This window comes from Protobothrops mucrosquamatus, unplaced genomic scaffold, assembly GCF_001527695.2.
Source record: "Protobothrops mucrosquamatus isolate PMUCROS unplaced genomic scaffold, P.Mucros_1.0 scaffold1157, whole genome shotgun sequence".
NCBI classification, from domain to species: domain Eukaryota; kingdom Metazoa; phylum Chordata; class Lepidosauria; order Squamata; family Viperidae; genus Protobothrops; species Protobothrops mucrosquamatus.
In genome coordinates, this window is record NW_015387372.1 from 223156 (window position 1) to 239480 (window position 16325).

Below are 16325 nucleotides of genomic sequence, written 5' to 3' on the forward strand. Positions count from 1 at the left end.
TATTTCTCTGCCGTCTTGGCATGACGGGGCTTAAGTGCTTCTCCAGAACAGATGTGGAGGGGATAAATATTTCATGGCCATCAGCGACTGAGGATCCTGCTTCCATTCCAGGCCTCCGCTCTTCTCTGCAGCGGACCCCTCCCCCCCCCCTGCAGCAGCCCAGATTCTTCCTGCTTCCAAGGCAGGCGACTTAAGCCGCCACTCAGCCGGACGGGCCTCTGAGCTGTGTTCCCGGAGCCTCTGCTGGCTCTCCACGGGCCTGGTGGTGCTTTTATCCCAAGGGTTGACGGGGCTGCCAGAGTGGGCCTTTGTGACCCCACCCGCCCTTGGAATAGAGAGGGGTTCTAGGTTCCCAGTGGGTTCCTCCTCCTGGGCAGAGCCAGTGTCTGCCAGGGCTGTCCCCACCCTCCCAGGAAAGGAAGCGCGGGAGCCCAGAACCTGTGCAGAAAGCTCTCCTCTCAGCCTTTGACGCTCCCTGTTATGGCAGGAAACGGCACCTGAGGGCTTGGAGGGGCCACGTGGATTTTTAATGAGTTGAATACTAGAGGAGTTCACTTGAAAATAGTTCTTCTGGGGGGGTGGTCTTCAGCTCCTACAGCTCCCCACCGCCTGAGAGTCTCTATGGTGCCAGGTCAGGAGGAGGAGGAGGAGGGTGGTCCTTTCCATTCTCTTCCAAGGAGACCTGGGGGTCTGCTAGCCCCACAGCCACCCGGCTTGCCGAGGCCTCTTGCATGAGGGCCCTCAGCTTGAGCGTTGGCACTTTGAGGGTCACACATTTGAGCACCCTGCGCACAATTGTTCCTTGACTGGTGAGGTTCTCTGGGTACTGGGTCCAGGCGGCTTCGCCGGGTTGCCAGTGATAGATGGCATCGTGGGTTCTGGAGGTACAAACTCCGCCGATCACGTAAATCTTCCCTTGGAAGAAAGTGGCACCGGCAAACGCAAGTGGCACAGGCAGGGGAGGGATGGCGACCTCCTTGCTTACGATGCCAGCTTCCTGCATGAAGAAACATTTTGAGGTGCAAGGAAGAAGTTGGCTGAACCTCCGGTTCGGGTACGGCTGGGTGACCTTCCTGGAAAAGAAGCCCCCAATGACACAGATCCCAGCCTCCATGGGGACAGCCGCCGCCCCGTGCAGACTAAACTCAAGCGGGACCTGCGCCCAGGTATCCAGGTGGGTGTCGTAGATAAGGATGCCCTTGTAGACCACCTCATCGGAGTCAGCGTCACCGCCGATCAAGTAAAGCTTGTTTTTGTACGGCGCAGAGGCAGAAAAGCGCAGGATGATGGGCAGGCTGGCAATAGAGGTCCACACCTGCTGGGCCACATCGAAGCTCTCGGCCGAGGCGAGGGGGCCGGCATCGTTCCAGCCGCTCAGGGCAAAAAGCTTCTGCTTGCAGGTTAAGAACATGTGGACGGAGCGGGGCGTTGACATGGCGGGGAGCTGGGTCCAGCAGTCGGCCAGAGAGTTGTACTCGTGCAGTGCGCAGGAATAGGAGCCATCGGCATGCTTTCCTCCGGAGATGTAGACCCTGTGGTCCAGGACGGAGCAGCCCGGGAGGGCCACCAGTTCCAGGGCCGGCAGCTTTGTCCTGGATCCAGTGATCGGATTCAGGCACTCCATGTAGCAGTCCATGTCTTCGCTGACCGAGAGGATGTCCCTCAAACGGGGCACTTTGATGCAGATGATCTTCTCCTGGTACATGCCCTGGCGGAGCCCCCCGCTCACCTGCAGCCTCCCAGCTCCGTCCAGGTCCTGCCAGTGGACCTCCAGCTGCAGACCCAGCTGCTCTGTCTCCGCCTGCACCTGGGCGACCTCCTCCCGGGTCAGGAGTGGGAAGCGGACGCACCTGAGCAGCGTCTCCAGCACCGGAAGCCGCTTGCTGGGCTCAGCCCTCGCCCACCGCTGCGCAGCCCGGAAGACCTCCATCTCTGAGGCCACCACCAGGTGGTCCGAGGAGAGGAGGCGGGTCAGGGCCCTCAGGTCGAGCTGCAGGAAGTCCTGGTGTTCAAAGAGGAGGCCAAAGTGGAGGCCCAGGTAGCGCAGGGCCCCGTGCAGCAGGGCGGGCTGGTTGTGATCGTGGCCCAGCATGTAAAGGCGAAGGCAGTTCTCCGGGGAAATCCTCTCCATCAGGAATCTGCCGGGGCGGGGGGAATGGAAAGAAAGATCGCTGGAGAAGATGGCAGGAGAACACCCCACCCCCCCACCCCCCCAGAACCTGGGAGGAGATCAAAGAGCAGGACGGGCTGGGCTACCTGCTGATGAGTGTCAGCGCTGGGCTGAGCTGGAGCCGGCTGGCCGCGATGAAGAGGTCCTCAGCGCTTCCGGGGCTGAAAACCAGCTCCCCCGAGTAGAGGTAGCCCAAGAGATTCTGGAGGACGGAGGGGTCCATGTCCTCCAGAAGGACCTCCCCGTCCCGGGACTCCTTGAAGCCGCTTGTGAAGACGGCCTGGAAGTAGGGGCTGATGGAGGCCAAGAGGGCCCTGCGGGGGAACAGAGACGGTCAGCTTAGCCCTGGGCCTCCCTGCCCCTCTCTCTGAGCCCTGCCCAGCCTGGGGGGGGGCACCAAGACGCACCTGTTGCAAGGGAACCTCTTCCCTCCGGCGATCAGAGTGGCATCGCAGAGTTCTGGCCGTTGATGCAGATGCTTCAGACCTGGGGGGCGGGGGGGGGAGCGAAAATGAAGGGAGATGAGCTCCTTCTGCAGTAGGTCCTTCTGATTGATCACCGCAACAGTGAAGAGAATTTTGTGTGTGTGTGTGGGGGGGGAAGAATATCTTTTTTTCAAGGGGGAGGGAAGAGGAGTTTGTGACAAAACAGGAGCTCTGAACCTTTGCTCTCCTCCTTCCCTGTTTATAGGAAATTCAGCAGGATTTCCCACTGCTAGGTCTGGGGGAGTGGAAGAACAGGGGGAAAGGCAGGATGAAAGCAGGAGCTCCCAGGTGGGGAGGGGGTTCCCTTCTGCTCAGCCCGATCCCCTTTGCTGTTTGGGAAGTTTAAGGATGACCTCAGGGAGGAGGACATTGAAATGGCACCACAGTTCATGGCTCCTTCTGGCTGCTCCGCTGGTCATTTCCTACCTCCATAGCTGAGATCGGCCCCCGAAACCCACCTTGGCTGAAACAAGCTTTGAGAGACACGGCCGCCTCTGGCTGTTCATCGTTGGCCCCGTCGTCTTCTGCTGGATCCATTGTGGCCCAAGTCTGGAGCACTGACTCCCAGAAGGCTGCCCTCTCTCTGGGCCCGTTGGTTTTCGGTTGCCCCAGAGGGTCCCCCCGACCCTCCTCCTCCTGCCCCCTCAAGATCCCCTGAGAGCCCCCTGCAGAAAAGGTCCTGGGGTCTCCAAGGCAGCCCCCACCTCACAATGGGGGCCAAAACACCCTGAACCCCTGGCATCTTGGTCAGAATCCTGATGGGGACCATGAGGGTTGAAGCTCCCTCTGGCTTCCTCCGACGCCCCTTTGGGAAATCAGACTCTTCTCTCCACCCATGGAGGTGCTGGAACGCCCTTCCCAGGTTGGCCTTCAACCTGCTCCTCTGGAAAAGGGCTGTTTTGGGACAGCCCCTATGGTGCCCCCCAAAGGCTGCATGTTTTCTCTTTCCCTTCATGGGCATTAAGTGCAGGGCTGCTTATAGCTTAAAGTTCTTTGTGTAATTCCTTGCACAACTACACTGGGGAATACTTTTTGTCCTTGTGTTTGATTCAGTTAGAAAAGAAAGGCTCTCAGATCCATGGTTAATGAAAGCACACTTTATTAAAGCCACAGAGAAGCAAAGCCGGATCTGAAATTTTGTGCCCAAAGCATCCGCTTAACTCTTCCCTTCTCCCCTGGTTATCTTTGACTTTCTGATTACATCCAAACAAATTGTTTTGCTAACAGCCTCTGGCTTGGCGGGCTGGGCACATTTTCCCCTGCTTGAAACAAAAAGATGTTGATATAGTAACTTTTGCTTGGATAAGTGTGGACAACCAGCACTGAGAGGAAGTGAAACAGTAGAACAGCAGGCTGTGGAATTCTGGGAGCTGAGGTCCACAAGTCTTAAAGCTGCCAGAGTTGGATACCCCTGAAGTAGACCGATGCTGCTACGGAGTGATGTTGCCACATATCTAAACAGAAGGGAAACCCCCCACCCAGAGGGTGTAAGGGGGCAGGAAGAGGAACTCCGATCCTGCCGCCGCCCCCCCTGCAAGTTAGCTTCACCCCTGGCTTTCAAATCAGCAATTTACGTCTTTCCTCCAAATTCTGCAAGAATGATTGATAACCTTCCAACAATGGTTTATTTTACAATTATATTCAGGAATATCCCTGGGGTTCCTCATACTCATTTTTCACCAGGTCAGAAATACAATTTCAGAGGCAAAACTGGGAAGATTGAGAGGAAGCGAGCCCGGGGTCCAGGGATTCTGGAGACTCCGAGGAAAACTGGATTACGACGGAAGAGTTTGTCACCCGGGCACCGTAGTGCCCTGCCCAGAACCGCGTGTCTTTCCCTCTGTGTCTAAAATGTACGTAGCGGACTCCGCGGCCGTATCTCCTGAACGTGTGGGTTACCTGGAGAGACAGAGAAATGAAGAGACAGGGGCTCAACCATCTTTTGGACTCAGGAAAAGAGTTTTATGAAGCAGAAGCTTCTTCATTTATTTGTCATTTATTGACATTTTTTAGAATCCTTTATTTACAATTTTAATCATTCATACCAGGAGCTGTGATGGTGCAGTGACTAGATTCCAGGCACACCCCACCCACTGCCGGGAGTTCGATCCTGGCGGGGCTCAAGGTTGACTTGGCCTTCCATCGGTGAGCCACTTAGAGAGGGCTGTAAAGCACTGCGAAGCGGTATATAAGTCCAAGTGCTGTTGCTGTTTATTTGTTATGATCTTATTGCCATTGTATTTAACATGATCTCACCCAGCTACTTGCACTTTGGGGTGCTGCCCTTCTGAAAACTGGGGTAGCCTGTGAACTTGTTGCAAGAGCTCCTTAAAGCGCCACCGGCCCCCATCCAGGAACACAGAGTTTTTGATTCTGAGCTGCTTTAAGGTCTACTTGGTCCTCGATGTACGACCTCAACTGAGCCCAAAATTTCCATTGCTAAGTGAGGCAGTTGTTAAGTGACTTTTGCCCCATTTTGCTGCCTTTTTTGTCACAGTTGTTACAAGAATCACTGCAGTTGTAAAGTGAATCATGCAGTCATTAAACAAATCTAACTTCCCCCATTGACTTTGTGCGTCAGAAACAGCTGGGAAGGTTGTAAAAGGGGAACCACGTGATCCCGGGACAGCGTAACTGTCAAGATGAGGTGCTTGTTACCAAATGCCTGAATTTTGATTACGTGACCATGAGGATGCTGCAACTGTCATAAGTGAAAAACGGTCACATCAGTTTTTCAGTGCTGTTGTAACTTCGAACAATTATTAAATGAATGGTTTAATAATTAAATCGAGGACTACCTGTAGTATAATACCTATGGACATTTTAATTGATTCTGCTTGAATGTTGCTACTGTTTGCTTGGTTTTTCTTTTTTTAAAAAAACCCCTCACCTATTTGTGCAACCCCTAGATACAAAATCTATATTCTTCTTTCCTGGCTATTTTATTTTAAGACACTTTAATTCCCAGCACTTAGTAAAATGTGTGTAAAAGAAGGAGAAAGGGAAAAAGAGGAAGGAAACAGCAATCAGCCCAAGGGCAGTGACATTCAAGAGAGGCTTGAAGCCAATGTGGCAAGCAGCACCTTGTGGTAGGAGGCGTCATTCCCGTTAGGGATGGGATCTGGTTTGGCTTCAAAAAGATCAATCTTCTTTCTTTGATTAGCTGCCAAGAGGGCAACAGAGAGCTCATATACACAGCCGCAGTCCTGACAGCCACCCCACCTGCAAGAATCAGGGAGATGAAATGACAAAGCTTAAGTGACAAGTGTGGACAACCAGAAGCACTGAAAACCTCCTGTGGGTGTTCAACGTCCACAATAGCAACCTGCCTGTCCAGGCTTTGGACACTCCATCTGACCTCACATACCAATGTTCCTCCTTTGCTCTGAAATGGGAAGACCGAATAACTAAGTTGGAAGGAAACTTGGAGATCATCTAATCTAACCCCTCTTCTAGCAGGAGACCTCATACCCTTCTGGACAAATAGTTGTCCAATCTCTTCTTAAAAACCTCCAGTGTTGGAGCACCCACAACTTCTGGAGGCAAGTTGTTCCACTGGTGAATTGTTCTCACTGTTAGGAAATTTCTCCTTAGTTCTAGGTTGCTTCTCTCCTTGGTAAGTTTCCATCTGTTGTTTCTTATCCTGCCTTCTGGTGCTTTGGAGAATAGCTTGACGCCCTCTTCTTTGTGGAAGCCCTTCGAATACTGGAGCATTGCTAGTGTGTCACCCCTAGTCTTTATTAGACTAGACAATTCAGATAGTGTCACCCGAGGACCAAGGAGCCCTGTGCCGTTTCTCTCTCCTCGGGCACCCAAGGAGCCAGGAGGGAACAACACTCACCAGTCGGAGACGACAATATCAGGCTGGTAAGTGTCCAGCAGATCCTGCCAGAAACCCTCCTTCAGCAAATCGATTACCTGCTCCTTCTGACACCACCTTGATTGAGAAAAGAGCGTGGAGAAGAGAGGCAGAGGTGAAAGGCCCGTCTGACCTGGAGCCAGAGTTCACTCAACAACGCAAAGCCCTGAAATACAGGTAGTCCTCAACTTATAACAGCTCGTCTGGTCTGGTGGCCTAGTGGTAAAGACACTCGCCTCCCTTTGGAAGGTTGAGAGTTCCATCCTGGGTAGCCGCCTGCAGATGCTTCTCTATCAGGGCACAAAGAGAAAATGTCTGCTGCGAACTTGGATTAGGCGTCAGGAAGGGCATCTGACTAGTAAATGTTCGGCTCCATCTAAGTCGCCCCGACTCCAGCCCTATACAGGGGATTGCAGGGTCATAAAAAGGGAGGCTTTTTTTTTAGTGGCCATTTAAAATTACAAGAGCACTGGAAAAAAAGAGCCTTATGAGGAGTTTTCACACAATCTTTGCAGCATCCCGAGAGATATATGATCAACATTCAGATGCTCAGCAACTGAGGCATATTTATGACAGTCTCAGCATCACGTGCTCATCTTTCGCAACTTCTGACAAGCAAAGCCAATGGGGAAGCCAGACTTGCTTCATGAACATGTGATTCACTTAACTATGGCAAGAAAGGTCATAAATTGGGCCAAAGCTCAATTAGCTGTCTGGCTTAGCAATAAGAAATTTTGGGCTCAACTGTGGCCTTAAGTCAAGAACCACCTGAAGCAGAGGACGGCGTTCCTACTGATGGGAAACCTCCACAGGATTCCTCCCAAGCGACCCAGGAAGGGAGAAACCCAGGACTCACCGAAAGGAGGAGGCAAAGCAGGTCTGGGCCTCGGCGCCTTCCAGGGGCCTCCAATTCCTTTCCACGTTCCACCCGTCATTCCATTCAGGAAACTCGCATTGGACACTCCAATGTCGGAACTGCTCTACAGGCACAGAGCGAGGCTTTTGGAGGCAAGGCTAAGCTTGGCACCTTTTTTCTGCTCGCTTCCCAGCGAGGCTTGCGCAGCGCGTGCCGGGGGAAACGCCAAAGGGAGGGAGCCTGCGGAGCACCGACCGACCCCGAAGCGGCAACCCGCAAGCAAAGCGAGGCGCCCCGGAAGCCCAGAAGGGAGGGGAGCGGCGCCCGAGATGCAGCCGGGGCCGCCTCCTTCTGCCTCCTCCTCCGAGCAGCGGGGCGGCCGGACTGCCTACCTGTCCCGCAGGGGTTTCGGACGAGGTTCCTGCCCAGCGGCCGCAGGACGCCCAGGCGGCTCCAGTCCAGGCCGGGAAAGCGGCCGACGGCCTCCAGGGCTGCGCGCATCGAGGGCTCCCTCCGCCACTGCAGCTGCCAGGCGGCCGGGCCGTCCACCAGGTCCCTCCAGCGGCGGCAGACCAGCCGGCAGCGCGTGGCCAGCATCTCGGGCGGCAGCCAGCTCAGGATCAGCGCCAGCACTTCGTTGGGCAGCCGCGCCCAGTCCGGCGAGGGCGGCCCGGGGAGGCTTCCGACAGCCCGGGGCGCCTCCTCCGCCGCCATCTTCGCCTCCCTGGCCCGGGCCGTCGCGGCGCCCATCGCGGTCCCGGGCCGAGCTCTGGGGCGGCTGCCGCGCTTCCGTCCCGGGACGCGCCGTCTAGGCATTTCCGGTTCTTTCAGGTCGCTCCGCGGCGATTCTTTCAGCCAGCGCGGTCCGCGGCGCCCTCATTGGCGGATGAGATCGGCCGCGACGCGATTGGACAGCGGCTGGCCAATGAATCCCGGCCTCTCCTTCGCGGAAACCCCCGGCGGGAGAGGCGACGCAGTTTTTCGGATCCCGCCGGGTCCCTGTGCCCGACCGACACAGGGCTCTGCTGGTCGCTGCTGCGGGGTCTCCGCGTTCTGCGCCCGCTGCGCTACTCGGGGCAGCCTGGGACCGACGGCGCTCGCCAGAAGGCTCCGTGTCCCCGGTTGCGGCGTCTTGCAGGTCCCCGAAGGAAGGCAGACCCCCTCCCTCCCTCCCTCCCCCGGGTAAGCGATGTCCTCCGCGGACGAGGGTGCGGCGTCTGGACGGGGATGCCGAGCCCCGGGACGGTCCGCTGCTGTCCTGAAGCGGCTCCGCCGTGTCCAGCCGACGCCGGGTTGTGCCTCCGGCTTCTCTGATACCGTTTCTCAAACTTGGCCACTTCCAGCTGAATGGACTTCAACTCCCAGAATGCCCTTGGGGCTTCTCCCCTCCGCCCCCCCCGCCCGGCAGCTACTGTTCGGGTGCCCCGGTTTCCAGCCTGCCCGCCCGGTTCGGCCATCGCGGGAGGGGCTGCTCTGAGCCGCCGGTTCCTCCGCGCTTCCAGTCCGCTCCAGCCGGGCGACGGAGACTGGCAGCCCGTCCGGTGGGCGAGGGCGGCTCGTTCCCGCGCCCAATTTTGGGCAGCCTCGGGTGCTGTTGCGCGGCGGGGTCCCTAAAACGATGCGGAGGGGCGCGATTAAGGCGGGTGGGGTTGGGTGGGAGAGCCCCCGTCCCGAGCCCCATGCGGGGTCTGCGGGCGCTGGTAGCCCTTGGAGCGTCCCTTCCTGGAACTGGAGGCGGGCCCGGATTGCAACACCGCATCTTGTGACTTGCAGGGCGGCCGGGCCTGACGTGACTCCGGCCGGCCATCGCTTGCTCGGCGGGGCCGTTGACGGCTGGAGCGGAGCCCCGGGCGGGAACATGAGGCGAGGGGCGCGGCTGCTGGGCTTCCTCTGCCTGTGGCTGCCCCAGCTGCGCTGCGAGGGGCCCGTCCAGCCCGAGCAGGTGCACCTGTCTTATCCAGGTGAGCTTTGGGGAGGGGACCGGCCTTCCTTCAGGTGTGCTGGTCGTGGGTGGTGCAGGTCGTGGGTGGTGGGCTGCCAGCCCGCCTGGGCACAGCGGGATTCAATACCCAGTGGGCATTAACCTTTAACTTAACTTAAACCTGGACTTGGTTGGAGCCTGCTTGGTGCGGTTCTTTGCTAACTCGGTTACCAACTTCCTGTGTAGGAAGGAAGACCTTTGCTTTGCATATTTATCCACCTGGCTTTTTTTCCTTTGCCACTTTCTGTAAAGAAGGAGCCATTTCCTCCTCCATGAATGATCCTTGCCTTGGTGCTTTTGCTGCAGGAGACCCCACCTCCATGGTGGTCACCTGGACGACCTTTGACCCAGCTGAGTCCCTTGTAGTCTTTGGCCAGGCTCCAGGGAACGACCTCCCTCACAGGGCCAGTGGAAATGCGACACGCTTTGTGGATGGCGGCAACCTGAGCCGCGCCATGTTCATCCATCGAGTCACCCTCCGCGGCCTTCTTCCGGGACAGGACTACCGTAAGGGCTTGGGGCATCTCGTTCTTGGCAGGGCACCGCAGAGAGCACGCCCCCCTCTGCCTGGGACAGCACCTCATGGGCTGCACGGTCCATATAGGCAGCCTCCAAGAGAAGCCCCGGGGATCTGAAGGTGGAGGGGGGACACAGCTAGTCCTCGTCTTACACCAGTTTATTTAGTGACCATTCAAAGTGATAACAGCACTGAAAAAAGTGACTTATGACAGTTACGACCTTTGCAGCATCCCTGTGGTCACGTGATCCCCTTTTGCGACCATCTGGCCATCAAAGTCAATGGGGAGGCCAGATTCACTTAACAACTGTCGGCAAGAAAGGTCATAAAATAGGGCAAATTAACTTGACAATGTCTCAGCAACAGAAATTTTGGGCTCAATTGTGGTCATAAGTCGAGGACAACCTGTACCCTAGAAGCCACAGCATGTTCTCATGAGGGAGGAGGAGGCGTCCAGCTGCCACCCAGAGCCCAGGTCTCTCTCAGGCCTTCTGTTTCCTTATTGCTTTATTTTTCTGCCTGGCCGACCTCCTGAACTGCCTCTGGCTTGATGGAGGAGACTTCACTTCCTCAAAGCCTGTTGGAGAAATATGCAAAATATTTCTTGAAGCAGCAACTCTTGGAGGCAGAGTGCCAAAGCCTCCAGGTGGGAAGGAGCTGGCCTACCTCCTTGCAAGCCCCCTTCCTGTGGTGATCTGCAGAAAACTGCCCAGGGTTTCCCTGGGTCCTGAAATGCCAGGGGCCCCAAAGTCCTGGTTGGGACCCCAAGAGCTGGAGACCCCCATTGGCGCAGTGGGTGAAGGAGGGGAGGCTGCTGCGGAGCACGCAAGGGTCAGCAATCGGAAGGGCTGGGCTACCTGGTCCGGCCCTGGGTCTGGATACCTCCCTCTGCTTCTCTCTCCTTGCAGTCTATCGCTGTGGGAGCCCATGGGGCTGGAGCCGGCCCTATGGCTTCCGGGCATTGCTGGACGGCAGCAGCTGGAGCCCCCGATTTGCCCTTTTTGGAGACATGGGCCTGGAAAACCCCCAGTCCTTGCCCCGGTTGCGGAGGGAGGTTCAACAGGGCTGGTACGACGCTGTGCTTCACATAGGTAGGCTGAGTGGTTGTCCAGCTCTTCCCTCTTCCCTTCGTTTGACCGTGTGACCTTTGATGGTGACCCTCTTTCCCCCCCCCCCAGGAGATTTTGCCTACGACCTGCACTCGGTAAGACATCTGGGAGCACCTCTGGGCTGGAAAGGAAGAAGCGTGGCTTGAAAACTCAGTCCCAAGGCCGGACCCAGTGAGGCCGTTCCAAGAGGGCCGCATGGATGTGCCCATGGCGGGCAGGGGTGGGAGAACTCTGCCCCCGGGCACTGGCCCGATTCCAACCTCTGTCTGTTCTGCCCCTGCAGGACAACGCCCTCGTTGGAGACGCCTTCATGCGGAAAATCGAGGCAGTGGCTGCCTTTGTGCCATATATGACTTGCCCAGGAAACCACGAGGACAAGTAGTGAGTGGGGCTGCAGGCTGGCTCTGGTAGCCTAGCTGTACCTTTCTGGGTGGGGGGCATCATAGCCTTGACGTCCAGGGTTTGCTGGGTGGCATCCTGAAGTCTGCAGAAGGAAGGGAGAGGGCACCGTGTTTGTGCCTGCCCACCCTTCAGCCTTCTCCCTCCCTCTCCCTTGCAGCAACTTCTCCAACTACCGGTCCCGCTTCAGCATGCCCGGAGACACCGAGAGCCTCTGGTACAGGTGGGTCCCTGGGCTGCAAGGGGCACAAGGGCAAGACAGCTGAGACCCTCTTCCTTCCCAGCCCTCCAGTTGCTTTCATGGGGGGAAAAGGAGGCCTGGAGGTGCTCCTGCCTTGTATGGCTATAGTATTAATGTCAGTCACAAAAGACCGGTTCACCCACGAAGGTCCAATTAAACTGCTTTATTGCTAAAAGCCTTTGCACAGGAACCTTCTCAACCAATGGCCAGCACCTGCTTGGAGTTAGATAAGGGTCCACGGAATTCAAGGCAGATTGGACTTAGTTTGCTTGTGGCTATGTAGGGATTCTCGGCTGATGCCTCTTTTAACTCTGTCCTAAGTTTTGCTATTCCTTGTCCTACACGCAGCTACCCTGTAGGGAGGCTGAGACACAATTCCTGGTCCAAAGCCCCCCGGGGAGCATCTCCAGCTGAAGGTTCTGGCTCTCCCTGTCCCCAATCCATCACCTCCCCTGCTCCATCAGATTCCCTGTCTGGTTCTAATGGCACCTGAAGCAAATCTGAGTGGAGGGCCTGGGCCTTGGGACCCCCATGGAGATAGATGTCTCCCCACCTTTTGGGGGAGGGGGCTCCTTTTTCCCGCTTGTCTTCCTGCTCTTACTGGCTGCCTATCTTGCTTCCTTCTCAGCTGGGATGTGGGCCCTGCTCACCTCATTGCCTTCTCCACGGAGGTGTATTTCTACCTGGAATACGGGGAGCAGCTGGTGGCCAAGCAGTTCCAGTGGCTGGAGAGGGACCTCCAGGTAGGCTGGACCCGGTTTGGGTGGGCAGAGCCAGTTTATGCCAGGCACACACGAACCTCTGGCTTTGTTCCTCTTGGGGGCAGGAGGCGAACCGGCCTGCACGGCGTGGGGAGCGTCCCTGGATTATCACCATGGGGCACCGGCCCATGTACTGCTCCAACAACGACAAGGACGACTGCACCCAGTACGAGAGCATCGTAAGTAGGCCAGGGAGAAGCCGGCCTGAGCCCCTGGCTTTCCTGAGAAAACAGGGAGTGGCCAGAACGTTTGTTTGTTTCACTAAGCAAATTTATCTGGCTGCCCAACTTCACACTTAGCTGACCCCAGGCAGCTCACAGACATTGGGGAGTCTCTCTGTGCTGCCAGTGGGCCAGCCTCACCTGGGCCTGGGCCCCGACCCTTTCAGCCAGGAGGATAAGGCGGAAGTGCGACGGTGCTCCGTTGTAAAATAAAGCCGTGAAGGCTGGGCAGATGTGGGCAGCCTGGAGCGGGACGGGCAGGAGGAGGAGGCAGTGCTCAGTCTGGCTTGAGGGCTTTTCGCCTTCCCAGGTTCGCAAAGGGCTGAAGCCGGACGGTTACGGGCTGGAGGACCTTTTCTTCAAGTACGGTGAGCCTTCCCAGCAGCCTCTGCACTCTGCGGCCGAATGCACGTACCCAGGTGGTCCTCGACTTACAACGGTCCATTTAGTTACCGTTCAAAGTTACAACAGCACTGAAAAAAGTGACTTAGGACCGTTTTTCACACAACCGCTGCAGCATACCTGTGGTCACGTGAGCAAAACTGAGACACTTGGCAACCGGTTCATATTTACGGCGCCTGCCATGTCCCAGGGTCACACGATCGATCCCCTTTTGCGACCTTCTGACAGGCAAAGTCGATGGGGGGAAGCCAGATTAGCAACCGTGTTACTCAGTTATCAACCACACTGATTCAGTTAACAACTGTGGCAAGAAAGGTCGTAAAATGGGGCAAAACCCATTTTGGGCTCAATTGTGGTTGTAAATCGAGGGCTACGTGTAAAAAAGGGCGAAGCTTTGATCGCGCAGTTGCAACTGCCGTCTTGACAAGGTGAGCCCCGTCCTTCCGTGCACAATTCGCTAAGGACGGATGGCTTCTGAGGCTGCAGGCGGAGGGGATCTGCCTTTGCATGGAGAGGAAGCCAGCGGGAAGGAGGGCTACACCCTGATGCAAGCCCCCCCCCGAGGCTCCCCTTCCTGCCCTGACTCCCCCTTCCCTCACTTCTTCTCTTTCTCCAGGGGTAGATTTGATGCTGTGGGCTCACGAGCATTCCTACGAACGGCTCTGGCCCGTCTACGACTACAAGGTGAGGCCAGCTTTGAGGGGGGGGGGCGGAGGGGGGCATCAGAATGGGCTTCCTTCCTCCTCCACTGCCCAGGGCAGCAGCTGAATTCTTTGCCTTCTGAGCTGGCCTGCAGCCCCATGGGCCCCGACTCCCTGGCGTGGGCCGGGGGGCTCCCCTGATTTTAGACCCTTTTGCGGGGACAGAGAGCCAGAAGGCAGCAAGAGGGACCAAGCGGCCCCAGTCCGCAGGGGGCCCCAACGCAGAGAAGTGGCCCCACCGTCTCTGGGCAGAGCAGAGGGGCAGGTCTGGCCCCCAGTGTCACAATTTATTCTTTCTCTCCCCTTTTTTCCTTCTCGTTCCTCGTTCAGGTTTACAATGGGAGCACCACAACCCCCTATACCAATCCCAGCGCCCCCGTCCACATTATCACTGGATCGGCTGTAAGTTTGCAAATAGGCAGCATTAAATGTGAACTAACAATGGTGCATCTCTGAGCCTATACAGAGTTCTTTTCTTAAGAAGCTGCCTTCTTCCTGTGGAGTGTTTGGTGAAGTGGTCGAATGGGAGTGGAGAGACGTCATAAAATGGGGCAAAACTCACTTAACAGCAGAAATTTGGGACTCAATTGTGGTCATAAGTCGAGGACTACCTACCTGTATATGGGAGCACAGGGTGGAGAGAGCCCAGGAAGGGGAAGGGGAGGGCTGGCCTTAGGGCTGGCATTCTGGGCCGGTGGGCCTTCAGAGGCAGAGCCACAGGCCCATCAATCTCCTCCTCCCCCCCCCCGCAGGGTTGCGTAGAGCGGCTGGACCCCTTCATCCCAGACCCGCGAGAATGGAGTGCTCTGAGGATTGAGGACTACGGCTACGCCCGCATGCAGATCATCAACAAGACCCACCTCTGGCTGGAGCAGGTCTCGGATGACCAGGTGGGAGCTTCAGCAGCCCCGAGTCCTGGATTCTCACCATTGCTCTGCCTGGCTTGAGCTTCCATCCCTGTCGGGAACAGCTCGTCCCCAGGTCTTTGGGATGTGAATTTCCTGAGTCTCGTACCTGGCTGACAAGCAGCCTTGTCCCATCCGAGCTGGTCTTGAGCTGCAGCCACAAGCCTCGCGTGGGAGATGCTTCAAGCAGTGCTCAGGGTGGCAAGACCCCTCTCCCCTTCCTCTGTGGTAGCCAGACTTAGCTTGTTGTCAGATCCCATCTCTTTTTCCAGAGATTCCTCCAGGCTTGACCCTTTGCTTTTGGTTTCCAGAATGGGAAGGTCGTGGATAAGATTTGGCTGATCAAAGACCGGCCTGCCCCCGGCACTGACCTGCGCCGGAAGGTCTGAGAAGGCATCGCAGCGCCCTTCTGGTCCAGACAGCTGGCCAGGATCTCACCTTCTGAGCTCCAGCAGCTTCAACTGCAAACTGGCACCGTGTTCTCTGGCCCGAATGTGAAGCGGTTTGCATGATCCCAAATGTGACCCCGGCTACAGAGGGGGTCAGAGAGTCAAGATGGAGACCTTGACCCATGGAGAAAAAGCGGGAGCTTCAGTGATGTGGCTGCAGCTGCCCTCTTGATGGCCTCCTGCACTTATCTGTCTGCCCTTCCTGAATTTAGGGTTAGCTTGAGAGAGAAATAATGTTTCATGTCCTTAGTGCAAACTGTCCCTACTTAACACCGATAGGAATTGGTTTTCTGCCTGCTAATGGCAAATCATGGATTGTAGCCCAAAGAGATGGCAGACTGGCCCAGGGCAATGAGGAGTTATGGGTATCCACAAATTTATGGGATGCTGGTCTTTACTGTAGCATTAAAGACAAACAACACAGCTTGATTTTTTTCACATAATACTGTAATTACTTGAATAAAAGTCAGAAATAAAGGGAGATAAGAAAAAAGGTGTTTATTTTTAAACCAGACTTTTCAGATGGTTTTTTTTATAAATTTCTGCCTGGATTAATGTACTGGTAGGATGGAATTTGCAATTTGGAAAACAATCAGTAGTGGTTCTTAATGGAAACAGGTAATTGGCGGAAGGAACAGGGCAGGCTCAGCAGGACACAGTAAAATACACAAATGGGCATTTCTTACAAAACCTTGCAAAGGCTCTTGGCTGGGGGGGGGCTGTGTGTGTGTGTGTGTTGGTGATCGGATGGGAGACCACGCGGAGAGCTGGAGGCTGACAAGAGCGGGAAGGAGCCAGGCCAAACCTCCTCCGTTGCTGCCCAACAGACCGGGCCAGCTGGGCGTGAGATCCCCGTTTTACCTCTGGGAATTGCCGGGAGGGCTCCTTTGCCACTCGGACCCGGGACGTTCTGCAGGATCGGGCCGCACCGAGGGTGAGGAGCAGCTCCAGGACGGCTGGGCTCAGCGGTGGCTGCCGGCCAAGTAATCGAGCCTCCCCTCCCGCGGCAGTCTACCCCAGGCCTCGCCAACTTTGGGAACGGTAAGACTTGCGGACTTCAACTCCCAGAATTCCCCGGGAGCCGCGACCGCAGCAAAACAGCGAAAGTGCCTCGAAGCGCCTTTTCACGCGCAGCCATTCGCCCTCTCCCGCTCCGCCCCTCTCCCTCTCGGCCAATAGCAGGCGGCCTCCTAGAGCGCTCTCCGGCCCGGCGTTGCCTAATCAGGAGCGAACCCTCCTCCTTCCGGCCGCCTCGAGGGGCGGGGCACT

The 16325-nt window shown here is 56.4% G+C and overlaps 3 protein-coding genes across 3 annotated transcripts; 1 reads left to right on the forward strand and 2 right to left on the reverse strand.

Annotated features, from left to right (window-relative positions):
• Window positions 1-619: 619 nt before the first annotated feature.
• On the reverse strand, window positions 620-3192 carry LOC107291640 (kelch-like protein 17). Its single transcript, XM_015820661.1, has 4 exons — window positions 3114-3192; window positions 2578-2656; window positions 2257-2484; window positions 620-2138 (listed from the first exon to the last, which is right to left on the reverse strand). Exons 1-4 carry the CDS (start codon window positions 3190-3192, stop codon window positions 620-622), a joined length of 1905 nt encoding a protein of 634 aa, XP_015676147.1.
• A 545-nt stretch (window positions 3193-3737) lies between these two features.
• On the reverse strand, window positions 3738-8120 carry LOC107291641 (F-box only protein 27-like). The gene is made up of 5 exons (XM_015820662.1): window positions 7763-8120; window positions 7371-7494; window positions 6497-6592; window positions 5739-5877; window positions 3738-4554 (listed from the first exon to the last, which is right to left on the reverse strand). Exons 1-5 carry the CDS (start codon window positions 8118-8120, stop codon window positions 4354-4356), a joined length of 918 nt encoding a protein of 305 aa, XP_015676148.1. The 3' UTR covers window positions 3738-4353.
• A 1108-nt stretch (window positions 8121-9228) lies between these two features.
• ACP7 (acid phosphatase 7, tartrate resistant (putative)) lies at window positions 9229-15537 on the forward strand. The gene is made up of 13 exons (XM_015820663.1): window positions 9229-9331; window positions 9658-9858; window positions 10777-10959; window positions 11047-11072; window positions 11261-11358; window positions 11537-11599; window positions 12246-12360; window positions 12444-12557; window positions 12910-12967; window positions 13618-13685; window positions 14033-14104; window positions 14455-14592; window positions 14919-15537. The coding sequence occupies exons 1-13, from the start codon at window positions 9229-9231 to the stop codon at window positions 14994-14996; spliced, it is 1317 nt and encodes a 438-aa protein (XP_015676149.1). The 3' UTR covers window positions 14997-15537.
• The last annotated feature ends 788 nt before the right edge of the window (window positions 15538-16325 follow it).